General features: G+C 26.5%; 2 protein-coding genes and 1 long non-coding RNA gene across 5 annotated transcripts in view; 2 read left to right on the top strand and 1 right to left on the bottom strand.

Moving 5' to 3' along the window:
• LOC118647643 overlaps window positions 1-5,805 on the top strand; it is a 52,883-nt gene extending 47,078 nt beyond the window's left edge. Inside the window, exons 2-3 of the mRNA XM_036292914.1 lie at window positions 4,270-4,430; window positions 5,155-5,805. Of these exons, the coding sequence (XP_036148807.1) occupies window positions 4,270-4,430; window positions 5,155-5,301 (308 nt within the window). The 3' untranslated portion in view covers window positions 5,302-5,805. The remainder of the gene's footprint in view (window positions 1-4,269; window positions 4,431-5,154) is intronic.
• The window catches only part of LOC118647631, a 377,709-nt gene that overhangs the window by 23,060 nt on the left and 333,866 nt on the right, over window positions 1-20,783 (bottom strand). For 2 of the 3 annotated variants that reach the window (XM_036292889.1, XM_036292887.1), the window contains exon 2: window positions 14,831-15,032. The gene's annotated coding sequence lies outside the window, so the exon portion shown is untranslated. Of the gene's footprint in view, window positions 1-14,830; window positions 15,088-20,783 lie in introns of those variants that run through there. The other variant, XM_036292888.1, reaches the window with a different exon arrangement.
• Window positions 6,088-7,308, top strand: LOC118647645. Its single transcript, XR_004964813.1, has 3 exons — window positions 6,088-6,231; window positions 6,502-6,644; window positions 7,272-7,308. It is a non-coding gene; the product is annotated as an uncharacterized LOC118647645 (long non-coding RNA).

The raw sequence follows: 20,783 nt of genomic DNA, 5'->3' as shown, positions 1-20,783 counted from the left end.
CATGTAGACAAAATAATAAATTCTTAAATTTAAAAAAATATTAGCCATTTCTTAGTCTTAAATGAATTAATTACAGATTAAAATCTTGCACAAATCTTTAAGAATACGTCGTAACTGCTTACATACTACGTGACTGTATTGCTATCCCCACACACGCTACTCATGTGGGCCGAGTGCATATGGAGGGAATAATTTCCGCTAACGCGGAGTACGCTAACGCGGGGTTCCACTGTAGATATTCATGTATTTAAGTTAACCAGCCTAATGGACTTGCTCTCAAAGGCTTTTTTTTCTTTTATCAGTAATAAAAAAAATAAATAGATTGTAGACATCATACAATAAGCTTAGGCATTTGTAAACATAACGCCATCAAAATATTAGTCGATTTGTGTCTGCATCATAAAGTTATTCTCGATTGAAAATGTCAGCTTACGAGCCAAATTCTCGTCATTTGCGGAAGGCTTTAATTTTTTGCTTCAATATGAATAAATCTGCAGCTGAGGCTCATCGAATGCTTTCATATACGTATGGTGAGGCCGCTATTAGTGAAAGAACGTGCCGCACACGGCCTGGCTGACCAGCACTTCTGTTCTTATGAAGAAGTGAAAAATTGGATCAAAAATTCGTGGATCGTCTCAAAATACTTTGAATCGTAAATGTATAACCAGTTTTTCACAACAAAGCCTCTAATTTCGAAAAAAAAACGGCGGAAGCAAAGTTGTACACTTAATAGATAAACTTTGTGAATATATAAAAACAAGAGAGATAAAAATTAATTCGTTGCAATTTGTGTAACTTTATAATCTCTTTGCATCCAAAATTCGGATAAAAAACTGTGAATTTACGCAATTGCAATAAAGTTTTTTCTTATTTCTCTTGAACATATATATATATATATATATATATATATATATATCCTTAAAGTTTACCTATTAAAATCCAAAATATATTAGAAGCATAGTAAAAAATTAGAAAATTATTATTACATTTTATATAGAAATAAAAACTTACACAATATTCTATTATCTAAGTAGTATTATTTTTATTAAGTAACATTATCTTAGTTATTGTCAAAAGCAATAATATTAATAAATACATATATATATAAATTTCTTAGCACTAATATTTATAGTCGATTAATTGCATTTTTTGAGATTTATAATAGAACAGTAAATTGAACAATTTTTCAATTAAAAAAATTAAATTATATATGATAACTGTCCAGATTACTGTTCTATTATAAGTCTCAAAAAGATTATAATTTTTGGTATAAATATTGTACACAAATCCAATTATTTAAATCTCACAAAACTATTTAAAAATGTCACAAATGTCTTCTTACACGAAGTTGCACGTATATTAGAACATTTGATGCATATATTTTAATATGTATATTTTCGGAATTTTATAATATTTCTGCAACATTACTGGAACATTTCGGTGTAATATTGATATTGCATGTTTTTGAAACGTCTCTAGAATATTACATTGCGACTCGTAATATTGTAACGTTGCAGCAATGTTGCTGAAAGCTTCTGTGCTGTATGGGGTGTACCTCCAAATAATTCAAATGTGTAAAAACGCATACAGCACCGAAAAATTACAAAAACATTGCAGAAACCTTACATTGAAATATTGCATGGACGTTGCAAAATGTTTCTGCACGGAAAAAAGAATATTCTTTTTTTGATAGTATATCTATTCTCGACACATAATTATTGAAATGAGATTTTAGACAGCTGAACGGATATTTACTTGCATGAAGAAATTTTATATCGTTCCACCAATAAAAATATATTGTCATTATTGAAGAATAATTTTCTTAAATAAATTGAAAAAAATATTGAATAGAAAATAATAGTATTTTCGAAGCAAGAATTTTCTTTTTTGAAATAAGGTTAGTTTATTTTTATTTGATAATATGTTATTCTTAGAAAGAACTGTTTATATAATTAAATTAAATTATTAAGAGTATTTATTTTCAACAATTTCTTCTTCTTGTTTTAAAAGTTAAAATATTAATCGATTAATAAATTTAAGATTAATAATGTTTTACTAAACTGATTATATTGTTGAAATAAGAATTTTTTAATTCTCGCGCGAAACACGTTCGCGCTTGTTTTATCCCAGCAAACACAAAGTTACATGTAACGTATCTGTTAGTTGTAATTTCCCACTCAACAATGTAATATAACATCTAATTGTAATATAACACGTGTGTTATATTGCAATTATATTATTGAGTGGGAAATTACAACTAACAAGCATGTTACATGTAACTTTGTGTTTGCTGGGATCATTCTCTCGTCCCAGAGCCTGTGAGCCGGTCATATTACGTCATACGCTCGCGTATGCTTCTACTGGCTTCTACTTACAAGGGAACCTCGCGAATCCGTAAATTCTGATTTTAATGAAACTTGGCATAAATGTAGAGGGGGTGAATACATGAATTTAGAAATTTTTAGTTGGTGCCCAAAAACGGTTTAAAGGGATAAAACCACCCTTCAAAGTTGAGACGATTTTTGCGGTTTTTTGATATATCTCGTAAACTAAACAAAATATTAAAAAATGTTTCATACAAAAGTTTTACCGCATAATTTAACTACGCTATTCATTTTTTGAAAAAAAAAAAATTATTAAATAAATAGCATAGTTAAATAAAGGTATTTATACTGTAAAACTTTCGTATGAAACATTTTTTTATATTTTGTTTAATTTACGAGATATATCAAAAAACCGCAAAAATCGTCTCAACTTTGAAGGGTGGTTTCACCCCTTCAAACCGTTTTTGGGCACCAACTAAAAATTTCTAAATTCATGTATTTACTCTCTCTACATTTATGCCAAGTTTCATTAAAATCTGAATTTTTGAGTTCGCGAGGTTCCCTTGTTAGTACATTTTTTGGTGATTATTTGTGCCTCATTGTGTGCTAAGATGGAAAATTTATTAGAAGAATGGGGATTAGAAAACTTAATTCCTGTTTTTAAAGGTATGTATCTGACAAAATTTTATTGTCAGCTGCACTCATCGGTCGTGTAAGGCTATAATTCTTTTGCATAAAAATATATTGTGCGTATACTTGGCACGAGACACGATAGTGATGCCGATGATAACCGGCTTTGCTACATATGTAAACATTGTAAAAGGCATGACGTAATTGTAGCACTCTAAGATTGAAAATAATTTATTTAGAAAAATGTATAATGTGCACTCGTATTATATTTGCTTTTTGTAAAGGACATAACTTATTTTAATATGAATTTTGAGTTAAATAGTTATGAGTAATGAGATACAATTAAGAATGTAAAGTGCATCATTATATTGTAATCCTTTGCAAAAGTATAAAATACTATATAATATTCTAATAACCTAATAAGAAAGATATTACACAGAAGAAAACGTTAGTGTTAATTCAACAATATTATTCTCATATATCTAATATATAAGAATATAAAATCTTCTTTAAAAAATTTGATAATCTTAAACGGATAATAACTTGCTTACGTAAAGAAATTATGTTAGTGCAAGATTATCAAATTTTTTAAAGAAGACTACTCTTATTTGCACTCTATTTATAAAATAATATTGTTTTAAAATTTATATTTATTGTGCATTAAAACAAACGTTATTATAATATTTTATAACACATATTTTCATATATGGTTAATATTTTTAACTTTTGTATACAACGTTATTATGAAAAATATTTGAGCAGGATATTAAAAAAAAATATTTCTGAATTGTAATTATAAAATCAATATGAAAGTGTTTTAAAAAATTGAGCTGTATTTTACAACAAAAATTCAAAAATCTCAAGAAATGTCACTTGATTCTTTTTCGTATGTGAGTTAATTTTATTAGTTATTTATTATGGTTAAAAGTGAATAATAATATCTTTTGTGAATAATATCTTCTGTTTTTGCTTTTTATTTTTTGATATTATATGTACATAATAGATATAGATAAAGAGATTTTTTTCTTCCAAATAAAATGAATGTGTATGTTAGGTAGTAATGTTAGGTAATAAACCTAAATAATGTGTATTTAGGTAAATTATTGCAATTTTTGAAAAATTTTTCAGTTAAAAAAGATATTTACTTTCAATCGTGAACAAAAATTAATCATGTAATAATTTACAAAAAATGATTATGTTAAAGTTAATTGGATATATATTATACGAAAAATCAAATGCCATTTGACTAATTTTTTTTAAGTATATTTTTAATTAGTAACTTTTTTGCAATTTTGCATTTTGTATTTTGTTTCAGAAAATGACATAACAATCGATAATATGAAAGATCTTACGGAAGACCACTTAAAAGAATTAAAGATATCTATAGGTCATCGAATACTTTTAAAAAATAAAATAAAAAGATTTATGGAAGAAAAAGAAAATATAAACACACAGAATTTACTGGATATGGAATTGGTATACTAATAAATTTTATCTATTATAATATGCATTTGCTACAACATAATATCTCAAAATTTTATCATTTTCATATTATTGGTTTCATACAAAGCCGTTTCCGCATGTACTTCGATAATTTTTATGAATATTATAATTTTTGATAGATCATTGTTGCAGAATAAATGCATACACGCATATATGATATGCATATATGCAAATATGAAAATTTTTATTAACTGTATTTACAGATATTGTTCTTATTAATTTTCAAATATAATATTCTGATGAAAATGTTTTTCTAAATTTTTAATATAATTTTTAAGAATTTTAATTTAGAATCTATATAATTTTGTAACTTTTTACAAAATTTCTCAGTTTTTTTTATACGAATTAAATAATTATTAAAAAATATTGAGAATTCTACATTATTTCTGGAATTTTTTATTTGTAAATTCTGAAATATTATAACATTTTTTTTAGTTAAATGTAATAAAATCTGAAAAAGCTTAAAATTTTTTTACAAATCTCCAGAATAAGATGTTTTAGAAATTTTAAAATATTTAAGAATTTACACATATAAAAAACAAATACATATGTAAAAAATTTTTTTGTTTTATTCAGTATTTTTGTAAAGTTTCCGATTTGCATAGAAATTCTGAAAAAAATGTTTATTATGTTTATTTAATAACAACTGAATATTTAAGAAATTTTTATTAAAAAATATTTTCTGTATGCTTTTTAGATATTCGAACAATCAAATGTCAATGAAATTGAAACTTCAGGAACTAATACTATTATAGAGGCTGGTACTGAGCTTAGTACTGAGCCTAATACTGAGCCTAGTACTGACAATGAATCTTATGAAGTTTATACTTGTACCAGAAAGTAAACAAAATAGCAGTAGTGAATCTACTCACAATCAGTCTTTTCCCGATTTCAATTTACAAATTCTTCTGACTACGTCACCACATGGAAACAGCATTTTAAAATATTACAATGAAAATAAAACTTTAAATCCTTCATTAAGAACAAAACTAGTTGATATTATTGCAAGACACCTCTACAATTACATTTGGAAACAGTAAGCATACATTAAAATAATATCTTCATAAAAAAAAATTATTTAAATTTTTATGAATATTTTATATTTTTTAGCCGTTTGACTCATGCAAATTATAATTGTATCATTTCGAAAATTTTAACCATTTTTCCTAATGAGAGCAGTTCTACTTATCACATCTCATGGATATCTAAACATGAATCGCCCACGGGAAAACCGATAATGGCTAGAGGAAAATTAGTAGATAAATGTAGAAATATGTTATATAAAAGTAGTGATAAGTATTATGTAAGAAAGAGAAAAATAGAATGCGTTAACTCAAATGAACCAAAAGAAAAAATATTTGCTAAAGGTATTTTATTTAAACATCTAACAAGTAAATTTTGTAACAATTGTGTTAAATTATTAGTATATTAATATTAAATGTATAATAATTCACTATACAAGAATAAAATAATAAATATGTTTAGATATTCAACAAGCTATGTTATGGCTAAAACAAAACGTCGAACCTTGGACTGAAGTTCTTTATAATATTACTTTACGCATAATTTATTAATGCATAAATAATGTTACTTTTTTCAGATTAATATTGACTTTAATTTACTATTTTCTAATAGAAATTTAAAGTTATATAATAATTGAAAATGGTTTATAGAAAAAATTGTGCATGTAACAAAAACCGAAAAAACTGAAAAAACCGAAAAGATTATTCAAGATTTAATAAATAAAAGAGACAATACATCTATTTCTGTGAAGGTAAGCTTTTTATAAGTAATAAAAAAAGAACGTAACTTTTTTAGGGCCGGAAATTTTCCATAAAAATTTTAAATTTTTTATGTTAAATTTATATAAATTTGTATATTTTCGAGTTGTTTGCTGGCTTATAAAGCCATCCCGACCTTCTAAAGATTAATTGTATCTTTATTAAATAATTTTAATGGTCTAATCTGGTATTACTATTTTATTATTCTAGCTCTATTTGTTGAAGTACATTAACAAACATTTACCAATTTTTTTAATTTTTAGATAGTCATTTTATCAATGATATTCATTTGTTGGCTAATCTAATTCCACCGAAGGGAAGAGTTTTTATTCAAACTGACTCTGGTCGCAAACATTGGAAATTTTCTACAATAGAGAGTATTGAAGCAATTATTGTACATTGCAAGGTAAAATACTTTTTTCGTAGCTAAATGTTTGTATTAAATATCTACAAAATTATTTATTTATCTTGATTTCTTACAAAACTTTATTCTTACATATCAAAAATGAATATGAAAAAATATTTCAGATAAGTTATATGGTTTAAAGTTTAAAAGAATTAATTTATTCATTTTATGTGTTTGACATTGGGTGATGTCACAGAAAGATCAGAAAAAATTGGAAAAAATTTTTGAAATTTTTAAATAGAATGACTTGTTTTTTAAACTGATTTTCCAAAACACTAATAAAGTTTCTTTCGTAATAAAATTAAGAATTTTTTTAGCTATTTAAATTTATGTCATAATAGCTTTGAAAAATATTTCAGAAAATTCTTTTTAAAATCTTTTTTAATAAAAAGTAGCCATTATAATTTTAAAAACGTTTAAAAACATTTTAATATCAATTACAAAAATGTTATAAAAAATAAGGTTTTATTTAAAACATTCAAGTAACCTTGACCAAACCTGACCTGATGATGCCATCCAAAATTAAATTAATAAAATCAGCATTCAATTTTTTAAATAAGCAATTTAATTTATCTAAATTATATTTTAGTATATTGTATTTATTAATTTATTAAATTAATTTTTTAGTTACCAGGTGATGTGGAACGCATAATTAAACAGCAGAGAGAAAAATTACTTAATAGAAAGCAATTACACACAATTCAACTTTATATACTTGTCGAAGGACCATTTGTGGAAGAAATAAGAACAATTTATATTATTATAAATTCAACCGTAAAGTATCAATTTCAAAGTGTTATAAAAGCATTTGACACTCTATTTAAATTGTTCCACACTTCTCATGAATGTTACCCTGTACAAGCGAAACATTTATACTTGCTTATTCAACGATCAGTATATGAAATTCAGACGCGATTTAATAAATCGATTCCTTATATACAAGACATATTAAAGAATTGCGAAAGGTAATTATATATAATTAAATACAATAAAAATGAACTGTTATTTTTGTGGGAAAAAATTTATTATTTTGGATAAATTTATTTTTCATTTAGAATATGTTCATAATGTACAATATAATTATGTGTGCCTAATGACAAATTGTAAAAGATCTTTTCACAGAAGATTTGTCTACAAAAAGCATATTAAAAGTAAGGATTTAATAAAATCAACAAGTGCTGAAGAATTCGATAATTTGTCCATAATGAACAATATTGAAAAATTAATAACTCCGACTTATTCTTCTAACGATAATACTGATGATGAAACAAAAAATGTACAAGAAAAAACTGCCCACAAAACATTAAAATATACTCAGTACATACATTGTACATACATTTATGTATATTACATATTCCAGGTATATACTTTCTTCATGTTATATTTATATACATTGGATGTGAAAAGTATGTGCAAATGAAACCGGGTTAATGTACATAAAAGATCCATAGTATATACATATGTATATAATATGTATATTGTATGTATGTATATTTTGTATATACATTTTTATATGTAATATGTATATATTATGTATATACATAAAAATATACTCAGTACATACATTGTACATACATTTATGTATATTACATAATCCAGGTATATACTTTCTTAATGTAATGTATATACATTGAATGTGAAATGTATGTGCAAATAAAACCGGATGTGTATCTAAACATACCCCACAAAACAATTTGATATACAATGTATATATTATGTATATACATTTATGTGTGTTGTATATACTATGGTTCTGTATTACATCGTACATCCATTGCATATGAAATGTTACAAGGAATGTTACAAGGTACGCTGTATATACATATCAAATACATTAATAGATATACACTTTATATACCATAATGTATATTCGAATCATGTATGTGAGATGTATATACATTTAACATTGTGCGCTGTATATACATATCAAATACATTAATGGATATACGCTTTATATACTATAATGTATATTCGAATCATGTATGTAAGATGTATATACATTTAACATTGTACGCTGTATATACATATCAAATACATTAATGGATATGCACTTTATATATCATAATGTATATTCGAATCATGTATGTAAGATGTATATACATTTAACATTGTGCGCTGTATATACATATCAAATACATTAATGGATATGCACTTTATATATCATAATGTATATTCGAATCATGTATGTAAGATGTATATACATTTAACATTGTGCGCTGTACATACATATCAAATACATTAATGGATATACACTTTATATACTATAATGTATATTCGAATCATGTATGTGAAATGTATATACATTTAACATTGTGCGCTGTATATACATATCAAATACATTAATGGATATACACTTTATATACTATAATGCATATTCGAATTATGTATGTGAGATGTGTATACATTTAACATTGTGCGCTGTATATACATATCAAATACATTAATGGATATACACTTTATATACTATAATGTATATTCGAATCATGTATGTGCGATGTATATACATTTAACATTGTGCGCTGTATATACATATTAAATACATTAATGGATATACACTTTATATACCATAATGTATATTCGAATCATGTATGTGAGATGTATATACGTTTAACATACAAGATATTTTTTTCACATTATGGAAAAAAAATGCATATACATAGAATATCCGATGTTATATGGGTGCTTTTAACATACAGCGGGAAACTATCTTTCGATATACAGCAGAAAACGACTTTTAACAAACAGCAAGACACTCCTTTTGACATACAGTCTAAATTCGATGAATTTGTTGATTTTTGGATAAATCTGTTCTAGAAATTATTGCTCTTAATTCTAATATGATGTTAAATCGTCTCGTAGTTCAAGAAGTGATACAAAATTTCATAAAATTTTTATCCTTAGGTTCTATTACTATTTTATTAGAATGTATTGATTATGCTATGAAATATACAGATATATCTACTACAAACATAAAGTCTAAAATAAAAGCTATGATGCAAATGTTAATAACATCTTTTGAAAAATATGAAACAGACTATAAACGATTTAAATGTTTTTTTAAATCATAAAAATTTCGTTCAATCCGTTACTTATATTGTTGGAACCAATACCGACGAATGTAGAAAAAAACAATAAAGTTTCTTTAATATTAAAAGGTCGGACAGCTATTTATGTGGGAAAAACTTTACGAAATTTTTTAGAAACATCTAACGTATTTGATGAAATTATTCAATATCAGAATAAAATTTTACCATGTGATCCCTTGACTAGTATACTTCAAGGTAGTTTATGGAAAAAGATTCTACAAAAATATTCTAATAAAATAGTGATACCTTTAATATTATATTATGACGATTTTGAAACGTGCAATCCGCTTGGAAGTCATGCAGGCATATACAAATTAGGTGCAATATATTTCACAATAGCTTTATTGCCTCCAAAATATGCCAATCAAATACAAAATATTTTTCTTGCATTATTTCATAGTCAAGATCGTATAGAATTTGGAAATACATCGATTTTTAACATTTTACTTACAGAACTAAAAAGTTTGGAAACTGAAGGATTATCTATTGTAATAAACGATATAACGTTAAATATATTTTTTGCAGTAGTGCTTATTGTTGGTGATAATTTAGGCATTCATTCCATTCTCGGTTATCACGAAAGTTTTTCGGCAAATTATTGCTGCCGATTCTGTATTGAAAACAAAGAAGATATTAAAAAACAAATTTGTTTAAAAACTGAATCTATCAGACGATTAACAGATTATGATGAACATGCTCAAAATAAAAAATTTGGAATAAAAAACAAATGTATGTGGAATGATCTTAACAATTTTCATATTTATGCTAATATGAGTTGCGACATCATGCGTGACTTATTTGAAGGAATTTATCGTTATGACATAGCTTTAATTATAAAACAGTTTATACAAAATAAATATTTTTTATTAGAGGTACTAAATTCTCGAATTAAATATTTTTCTTACGATAATTTTGAAAAAAATAAACCGCCTTTAGTAACTAAAGAACATTTGGCAAATGGTAGTATTATTTTTTCGGCGTCAGAGATGTTGTGTTTAGTAAGAAATTTTAATTTAATTATTGGTGACTTAATTCCAAAAAATGATAAGATTTGGGAATTGATTCTTAAGGAAATAAATGATATTGTTACTTCAACACAAATATCAAGTAGTATGTTACAATATTTAAAATATTTAATATCTGAATACCATAAAATGTATCTTACTCTGTTTACTTCACATCTTAAACCTAAACATCATTTTTTATTACATTATCCAAATATAATATCAAAGATCGGACCACTTATACATTTATCCTGTATGCGTTTCAAAGCTAAACACAAAGAATTCAAGAAAAATGCAACTAATGTGAGCAGTAGAAAAAATTTACCATTAACGTTAGCAAAGAAAAATCAATTAAATTTCCTATACAGATGTATGTCAAAAGTAGGATTATTAGACAAAATAGAAATTGATAAAATATTGAATATTCGTCCAAAACGTTTAATACCTGATTTACTTTGTAACTTAACTAATTATTACAAAATATCTTGGTTTAAAAAAAAAATGGTATAAAATTCAATAAATGTAATATAATATTTTTCGACATTACAGATAATGTTCCTGTATTTTTTGAAATCCTGTATTTTTTGAAATTATGAAAACTTTTCATCATTCAGAAAATTATTCAGAATGTATTTTCTTATGTCAAGAATTAAAAACTACTGAATACAGTTCACACTATAAAGCCTATGTTGTTGAAGCCTCAAATAATCACATCTTTTTTTCTTTGTCTGAAATAGAAATTTATTTCCCACTACAAATTCATATACTAGATGGTAAAAAATATGTTTATGACATTGCAAAATAATATTTTTTATTAAAAATATAAAATTATCTTAGTTAAATGTTTCTCCCAAAATTTATTTTAGTTAAATAAATAAGTTTTCAAATCCTTTCTACAGAGTTTAGTTTTTTTCTGTTTATTATAATACATAATTGAGGATTGTAATTTTATTTTACGTATACCAAAGAATAAAAGTTTATATTTTTTAAATAAGAATTATTTATTTTAATTGAAATTATCTATGTACACTCGTATGTAAGTTTATGTCTGTGATATTATCATCTATGTATATTCATGTATAATCGTATCGTATGTTTATAATATTATATTTATGTGTATGTATGTATGTATATATATTATATGTATAGTTCTGTAAAATTATTTTAAATATAATATTACTATAAATTAAACTTTCATAAATATGTGTTTAAATTATTCGTATTCCTCTCTAATTAAAGAATACTTAATTTTATTTTAAAGTAATTATAATTTTATAACAAGTATATAAAAACCTCTACTTAAGAATAACATTTCTTGATATTACTATTAATAAAATAACATGAGATTTAATATAATATATAACAATACTAAATTGTAAAAACAAGAGTACCTCACATTTGTATGAAGACAAATATGTATTGCTATAAAAAATAGAAAATTTGTTTGAGAAATCAATATTCTAAAACGTATAATATTAATTATTGTACCAACATTAAAATATATTGTACATAATCTAAATTGTTTGTCGTATGAATAAACTCATATTATTGAAAAAAAGTTTAACATATACTTGGTATAGAAAAAATACAAGTAAAAATACTCGAATCTTCTTTAAAATTTATGACAAAATCAAAAGAATATATTATTATAATCAAACTAAGTATATTGTATTCTTTATATGAGTATTATAATATCAAAATAAAACTATAGTATAATTAAAATTTAAGATTATGCTACCATTCTTCGAAGACTATATATTATTGCTTATATATGAAACAATGATCGCGTTAATTTGAATATATAAATATCAATTTGAGAGTTTTTTTTTCCGTGTGCAATGTTACTGCAAGCTTGCGACAACGCTGAAATGTCCGCCCTGAGAAATATTACAATGTAAGACTACTGCAATGTTACGGTGCAATGTATTTGATGCATTAAAACGCGTTATAAATATGCATAACGCTTTAAAATTAATAGATAAACTTTGAGAATATATAAAGACAAGAGAGATAAAAAGAAATTTGTTGCAATTTGTGTAACTTTATAATCTTTCCATCCAAAATTCGGATAAAAAATTGTGAATTTACACAATTGCAATAAATTTTTTTTAATTTCTCTTAAATATTTTTATACATTCTCAAAGTTTACCTATTAAAATTTAAAATATATTAGAAGCATAGTAAAAAATTAGAAAATTATTATTACATTTTATATAAGAATAAAAACTTACATAATATTCTATTATCTAAATAGCATTATTTTTATTAAGTATCATTATTTTAGTTATTGTCAAAAGCAATAATATTAATGAATACATATGAAATTTTTAGCATTAATATTTATAGCCGATTAATTGCACTTTTTGAGATTTATAATAGAATAGTAAATTAAACAATTTTTCAGGAAAAAGAATAAAATTATCATATATGATAATTTTATTCTTTTTCTTGAAAAATTGTTTAATTTATTATTCTATTATAAATCTCAAAAAGATTATAATCTTTGGTATAAATATTGCACACAAATCCAAATATGTAAATTTCACAAAACTATTAAAAAATGTCACAAATGTCTTCTTACACGAATTTGCACGTATATTGGAACACTTGATGCATATTTTTTAATATGTATATTTTTGGAATTTTATAATATTTCTGCAACATTACTGGAATGTTCCGGCGTAATATTGATATTGCATGTTTCTAAAGCGTCTCTGCAATATTACATTGCAACTCGTAATATTGTAATGTTGCAGCACTGTTGCTGAAAGTTTCTGTGCTGTACGGGAATACACACAAAATATAACTTTACACATTTAAATCTTGTTACACATGAGTTTTACATGTAACTAGCCAAACCAAGTGTGTAATTAAGTGTGTAAATGTATAAAATTATTATATATGTATATACGTTTATTATATTTGGAAAAGAGGTATTTTATTCATAAAATTCAACATGTTTCTGATTAATGAACAATATTAATGAACACATACTTAAACATAAAAACATTAAAAAAATCTTTTCTAATTCTTTGATGGTCCGTTATATACTACTAAGCATAGTAATTTTTTATATAAAATTTTCTCCGTGCACGGAAAAAAAAGATTATGAAAAAGGTACCATGCTTGACATTGTAAACCGAATGCAAACGTCAAGTGTAAATTTAGTGATAAAAAAATTTTTTTTTTAATTATTATTTGTTATACATAATTTTAACTAGATTTTTTTTTTCAAAAAAATCAGGATAAACTTTCTAATTTAGTACAGTAAAATATATATAAAAACATTTTTTTACTTGATTGTGGCAAAAAATTAATATCTCATAATTAAATATAAAATTTAATCCATATGTATTAATATACGTATCTATAAACATCAAGTGTTTATAGATCATCACAAAGGGTCAGTTCTCGTAGAATCTTGAAAGTCAAGCAACGTTGGCGATAGTTTACGATTGGATGGATGACCGTTTTTCTGATCGCAGAAATTAAGCGATGCTAGATGTGTAACTGTGGTTTGTATTAAATTGGGAATCTTTTTTTTATATAGTGGTCACACAAAAAATTTTAGCGTAGCGTAGTGAGATTTTTTATATAAACATTTAAATATATGATTTAATGTATAAATGTGTAAAAATACGCATTAAAGCGTGTAAAATTACATAGAAATCTGTATAATTTTACACAAATAAACCGTGTAAAAAAATTACACATATACAAACGCGTAAAAAGTGACTACATGAGTTTACACACTTAAGTGTGTAAAAATTACACACTTGGGTTTGCAGTGCAATTGTCTGCATCGGATTTTACAAGGGAACCCGAAAATTCTGATTTTAATGACACTTGGCATAAATGTAGAGGGGGTAAATACATGAAATTAGAAATTTTTTGTTGATGTTTATAAACGGTTTAAAGGGTTAAAACCACCCAACAATTTTTTTTTTTTGAAAAAAGATTTATGTATTTACCCCCTCTACATTTATGCCAAGTTTCATTAAAATCAGAAATTTCAGGTTCGCGAGGTTTCCTTGTAAGTCCGATACAAAAGGAGATGCGAACTCAACTGAAATCACTTTACAGTGGCTTTGAATACCTGTGGCTCTCCTCTCGGCAGGCGGTATTTTCTCAGGTCAAGACTATTAATTGAAATCTATGACGGGCAATAATCAGCTGCTGGGGCCGTTGTATCTGTGCTGTATGAGATCTGCCGAATGACTGATGTGTGTCCAGAACCGACGCCTCTATATATGGCCCTTAGCAATTGCGTCTTGTTTCCCCACTCGAATCCTCGCTACCTAAGGAGAAATAAAAGATCGGATAAACGTCTATTAGACGTCGGAGCCATCTACATCTAAAAGAAAGTTTTGAAATATCTGATTTAGATGTAACGTGATTTGGTGTTATTGTGTTTGTTTAAAACCTTACAATAAGTCTTTATACAATAACAATAAATTATTAATAAAAAATTATTTTTAGCTGCAAGTCATTTCTTGACGTCTAATAAACATCTAAAGACGTCTGTGATTGATAATAATTTTGAAGAGACGTCGCATTACTTTTTAAATAACTAATGCGATTTTGTTTATTGCCAGACAGCACACCATATTTATAAAATATTTAAAAAATATTTGAGATTCCATCAAAAAATCTTAAAAAGATAAAAAAAATACGCCAAGTACATAAACGCGTGCTTTCCAAAATAAATTTGAGATCAATACAGTTAGCCAAGTATATTTAAAAAAAGACTTAAAAAAGTTTAAAAAACATCTATTTAAAAATTGCTTAAACGAGCTTGATGATTAAATGATTAAATGATTAAAATCAACCAACGGGATTATAATGAAGCAAAAGCTTGCTGTGCCCGGCTCGTTAAAACGTTATGATTTTGCTTCACTATAATCCGATTGGACTTTGATGACAGTGGTATGATTGAGTTCAACACGAATAAAATCAAAGTGCAATATTATATTGATACTCAAAATTCATAATATTCAAAAAATACCGTATTTATTTGCTAAAATACCCTAAAATGCAGTGCAAATTTCAAACTCGTGTGCAATCAACAAAAAACATCGTATCAACATGTTGTTTTTAAATTGCTTAGAAAAGAATGAATTTTAAAAATCTGAATTAATATTAGCAAGATTTTAACGAGAAACTTGTGCAAAATGATAACAAACTTTTACTTTTTTCAATTAAAAAACACATGTTTGGTTTTCATGCGATACAAAAGGTTCGCACTTAACAAATCAAACTTTCGTGTATTGATTCTCAAAGTAGAGTCTTTGCTCTTTAATTTAAAAAAAAGTATATGTAATTTGGATGGATTTTGACAAAGTTGCATCACTTTGAAGATTGCCTAAAAATTGGTCAAAAATTTTGTTTCGTTTTTCTTTGCGCCAGTGTAGATGTTTATTAAATTTCTTTAAGTCTTTTTTTTCAATATACTTGGCTAACTGTATTGATCTCAAATTTATTTTGGAAAGCACGCGTTTATGTACTTGGCGTATATTTTTTAGGTTTTTTGATGTGGGATTTCACTCCTTTTTGTATAAATTAAAGAATTACTTCTTTTTTTAATTAAATTAAGTTTCATTATACATACTTTTAAATGCGTTAATTTGATATGTATGCCTTTATACCTATAACTTTGTTTTTATTACACTTTTTTTCCATGTCTCTGTTCTCATCTTCCGAGTAATTTATAATATGAATTTCTAATTTATAACTGCCATCCGTGATAGAGTCACATCTTTAAATATTAAAAGTATTATGTTCTTTCTTTAAAATATTAAAAGATTTATAATTTGAAATTAAGTTTTTTTTTTTTACAAAAATAATTTATTTTAGAAAAATTAAAAAAATCTTGAATTTTCAAATATGTTTTCATGTATTTAGTACATCACTTAATTTTTTCGTATTTGGTGTTTTACATTCCCAAGATTAAAGTTTGACATTATTGGTCTAGTTTGTTTTCCGTTTTAATTTAGAATCTGCAAATATTGTAATGTAAATATTTATATTTTTTCGTCACTTTGTTATTTTCCATGGCTAAACTTTTTCTGAAGCTTTGTTTTGGAATTAGGTTTGTAAATAATTAGTCCATTAATGCCTGATACAATAGGCAGGTATGGCTTTTTTTATACTACTAGACACCACAGACGCGCGCTTTGCGCGCGCTATTTGACTTTTTGTTTTTTACTTTTTAAAAATAAATTGCAACGATGATTATATAGATAGATAACCATCTATAGAAATTTGACAACTATCAAAATTCAATGTGTTTAATATTAATTGTAACAAATTAAATGTAATTTATTTAACGTTGTTTTTAACGTTTTTAATTTATGTAACATTGTTTTTAATAAACATAAAAAAAATTACAGAGTCAAAAGTAAAAACATGATAAAATTATACATTCGACGGGGTCGAAAATTTTAATGTAAAATTATATATTCAACGGTGTTGAAAATTTTATAAAGACACGAAAAACTTTGCAGACAGTTAAAAGTAAAAATATGTTATAATTAAATATATATATATATATATATATATATAGAGAGAGAGAGAGAGAGAGAGAGAGAGAGAGAGAGAGTGCTTTTATGTAATGATTTATAAATTTAGTACTGATTTAGTACTGATTTTTTTTTTTACACACACACACACACACACACACACACACACACACACTCTCTCTCTCTCTCTCTCTCTCTCTCTCTCTCTCTCTCTCTCCGCTCCTTCTTTCTATAAAAGTCGCTGTTTCTCCTTCTGTTTCCTTTTCTGCTTTTTCTTTTTACAAAAGTCGAATCTCTCTCTTTCTTCTATCAATCTATTTGCTTTCCTTCTTCTTTTTTTCTAAAAGATTATAAAATTTTAAAGATATTATTGTTATTCCCTATTATATTATTACTTAATATATCTCTTTATTACTTACCTTATTACTTATACACTTTTGATATAACCAATTTTGACTTGAAAACACAACTGTCAAACACAACTGTCAAACACTACAAAGCATGCGGCTTAATGATCAGCGAAAAAACCAATCAGCATCGCGGATTAAAGGCAACAATTCTTCGAGACTTTCGAGATGACTTCGATACATTCGATAAATAAATAACATATCTTTTTTAGAAAAGGATACTGACATTTGATATTTTTATCATATTTTTTGCTTCCTACCGAATATCTAACTATTCTAATTATACAACTCTAATTATTGAACTTTATATAAACTTTTTTTAAAGGTAAAATTTATTTTTGACTATAATATTTCCTGAACATCACTAGTTTACCAAAAAACGTTTTCTTTTCCAATTATTAAACTTTATTTAATATTTTGTAAAAGAATATGCGTCTTTAAATTCATTTAAGACTATAATATTTCATGAACATTACTGGTTTTCAAAAAAACATCTTCTTTTTGATTATACATTATTTATTGATTATATATACATTTGATATACATTAAAATTTAAAGAATTACATATATTTAATATTATTCTTTTTCTTAACTTTGTTATAACAACATTTTATAACAAGCAAAAATAGTAATATGTATATAAAATTGCAAAAAAAGGTAATCTTAAATTACTACGCAAAAAAAAATAGGAAACACTTTTTGTATACCAAAAATTTAGGCTATTTTCAAACTGCTGCAACTCAGCAAAAAATCATCGTAGAAACAAAATCCGAAAAGCATTTTAAAGCTTGAAATTTCTTTTTTCAAATGCTTTTTGGCAATTTTAGTTATCTTTTTTTTACCAACGTGGCACAGTGATAAAGCTTGACCCATGAAAATAAAAATCCTTTATGCAAATTTGCTGCGCTGCATTTCGCGTCAAAAAAATCGTAGAGTATTTTTGTTAGTTGCATTTTAGAGCGAAAACTTTTCCCTTTAATTTGAGTGGTTGTTCATTGCTGTACGATTTTTTTTGACCGAGTTATTGAGATTTTAAGAAAAAATGGTCATTTGGACTTTCATCGCTTGTTATTCGTGAACAAATCAACGTATAGCGCTCAGCAAAAAAGCGTTGGAAAGCTGAAAGTTTGCACTTTTGAATGCAGTTATCAATTTTTTCACAGATTTACTTTTTCTAATAACAAATCGCGTTCATAGTTTATGTAAAAAAATCGCATATTTTACGGTTTCCATTTAGTTCAAGGTACTGTTGTGAAGAAAGATCCAATCACATCGCTAAAGCAAAGTTTTATAGTACGATTACTCCCCAGTAATAAACACTAACGTTCATGAAATAAAACATTTGTATTCCACGTGTTTATCATTCTTGAAATTGCTGAAATTGCTTAAAACGTTTTTTCAACAATTTTTCTACACCCTTTTGACCATGTTACAAAGTCAACCTTACATTTTTTTTTAATGACGTTTACCGCCGGCATTAGCGTTATCAAATGCGCACCATGTGGAAGATACCGGTCGGATTGTGCACATCACGCGCGCGCGCTTGTGCGTATGTGTGTATGTGTTTTACAGCAAAGATAAGAACCTTGCGGTTCGTCACGCGCGCGCTTGTGGCTGTTTCTTGCGACTTCTTAAATGTCGTTTTATGTTGTTTTAAATGCGTTCAAATGTCAATGCGGCAAAGTTTAGAGTTTAGTGAATCTGTTTATCTTTCCGCCTGAATTTCTATCAATCTAAGGACGGAATTCATAGACCGATTTTAAGTTCAAGAATTGTCTTAAGTCTAGCTTCGAGCCGACTTGAGACTTACTTAACCAATGAAATAACAGCATTGACGTCTCAAGATCGTGCTTAAGATGGGTCTTGAATAAGATTAGACTATGAATACCGGCCTACGTATTACGGTAAAAGTTCCGGTCGTCTACTACGCAGTTTCCTATAGTGCGCGGCATCGGTCTTTAATCGTCCTCGTGGCGTAACCATAGACCTTATACTAATGGAAGGGGAATAGCGTATAGCGTATATCATCCGTATGCCGAAACTGTGTCAACATCTGTGCGACAAGGATAGATAGAACATGACTTGACATGAAATGAGACGGAACTAGTAGTCTCACTTCTTGGACGGGTTCTTTTCCCCTTCCATTAGTATAAGTTCTATGGGCGTAACACGCTCATTCCCAACGCCTTTCCTGACAATATTATAAATCTACACTAAAAGGGAATTAAACCCTCTCATCCCCCCCTTTTAAATTTACCCTTGCAAATTGCAATAAATAATAATTAATGTAATATTATTGTGCAGTTTAATACCGAAATCACTTTTTATATATATACATATAAAACTGTTCACACATTATCCGTAAGATTCCTATTCCGAATTAGTGTTATACCTTCTATTCTTTATTTGACATATTTCTTAATTTGTTAAATAACGTCAGTACTTTGTACTTTGTTGATGCTTTTGTTGAGATTTTGAATCGCAGTCTAGATGCATATTAAAAAAAAATTTGCAAAAATTCCAACGTACATGTACAATTTGCAGGATATTTCATATTGAAAATGTAATAAACGGAAGTAGTTAATACTAAGAGAGATCTAACGCGGAGCTCCAAGGGCGAGCGGATGTGCGGGGGGAACTTATCGGCGCACGGGGGTATGACGTCACGCGGATCGAGGGGTCTCGCGGAGCGGGGATGCTGACGCAAGATTTTCGGGTCCGTGACCTGTGAGCCTTAGAAGGGGAATCGGGGTCCGCACCCGACGCCGCACAATGGGAAAATAAGGCATTTTTATGGACAAAAATCCAGTCACGAGCCAATTCTTCACCAAATTTGATGAATTTTTTTTTTAAATTCTCGTAAGATATTCTACTACAAGATAACACTGCGAAAATTTTGAAAACGCACAACGATTAGATCGCGCCTTCCAAAATCTTTTCAACTTGATAGCAATATATTTAATCCATTAAGGCCCATGCCTAACACAGTCGCGATAACGCCAAACTAACTACAGGATTCATAGCATAAGCGAAAAAGAAATTACCCGTGTTTTTTCTTTTTGCAAAATTAATTGTTTTAACAATAATTGTTTAAACAAATTGTAAATCTATTGTTTGTTAAACA

Source organism: Monomorium pharaonis, chromosome 10 (genome assembly GCF_013373865.1).
Source record: "Monomorium pharaonis isolate MP-MQ-018 chromosome 10, ASM1337386v2, whole genome shotgun sequence".
NCBI lineage: Eukaryota > Metazoa > Arthropoda > Insecta > Hymenoptera > Formicidae > Monomorium > Monomorium pharaonis.
The sequence above is the reverse complement of the archived record's forward strand: the minus strand, read 5'-3'. Positions and strand labels throughout refer to the sequence as shown.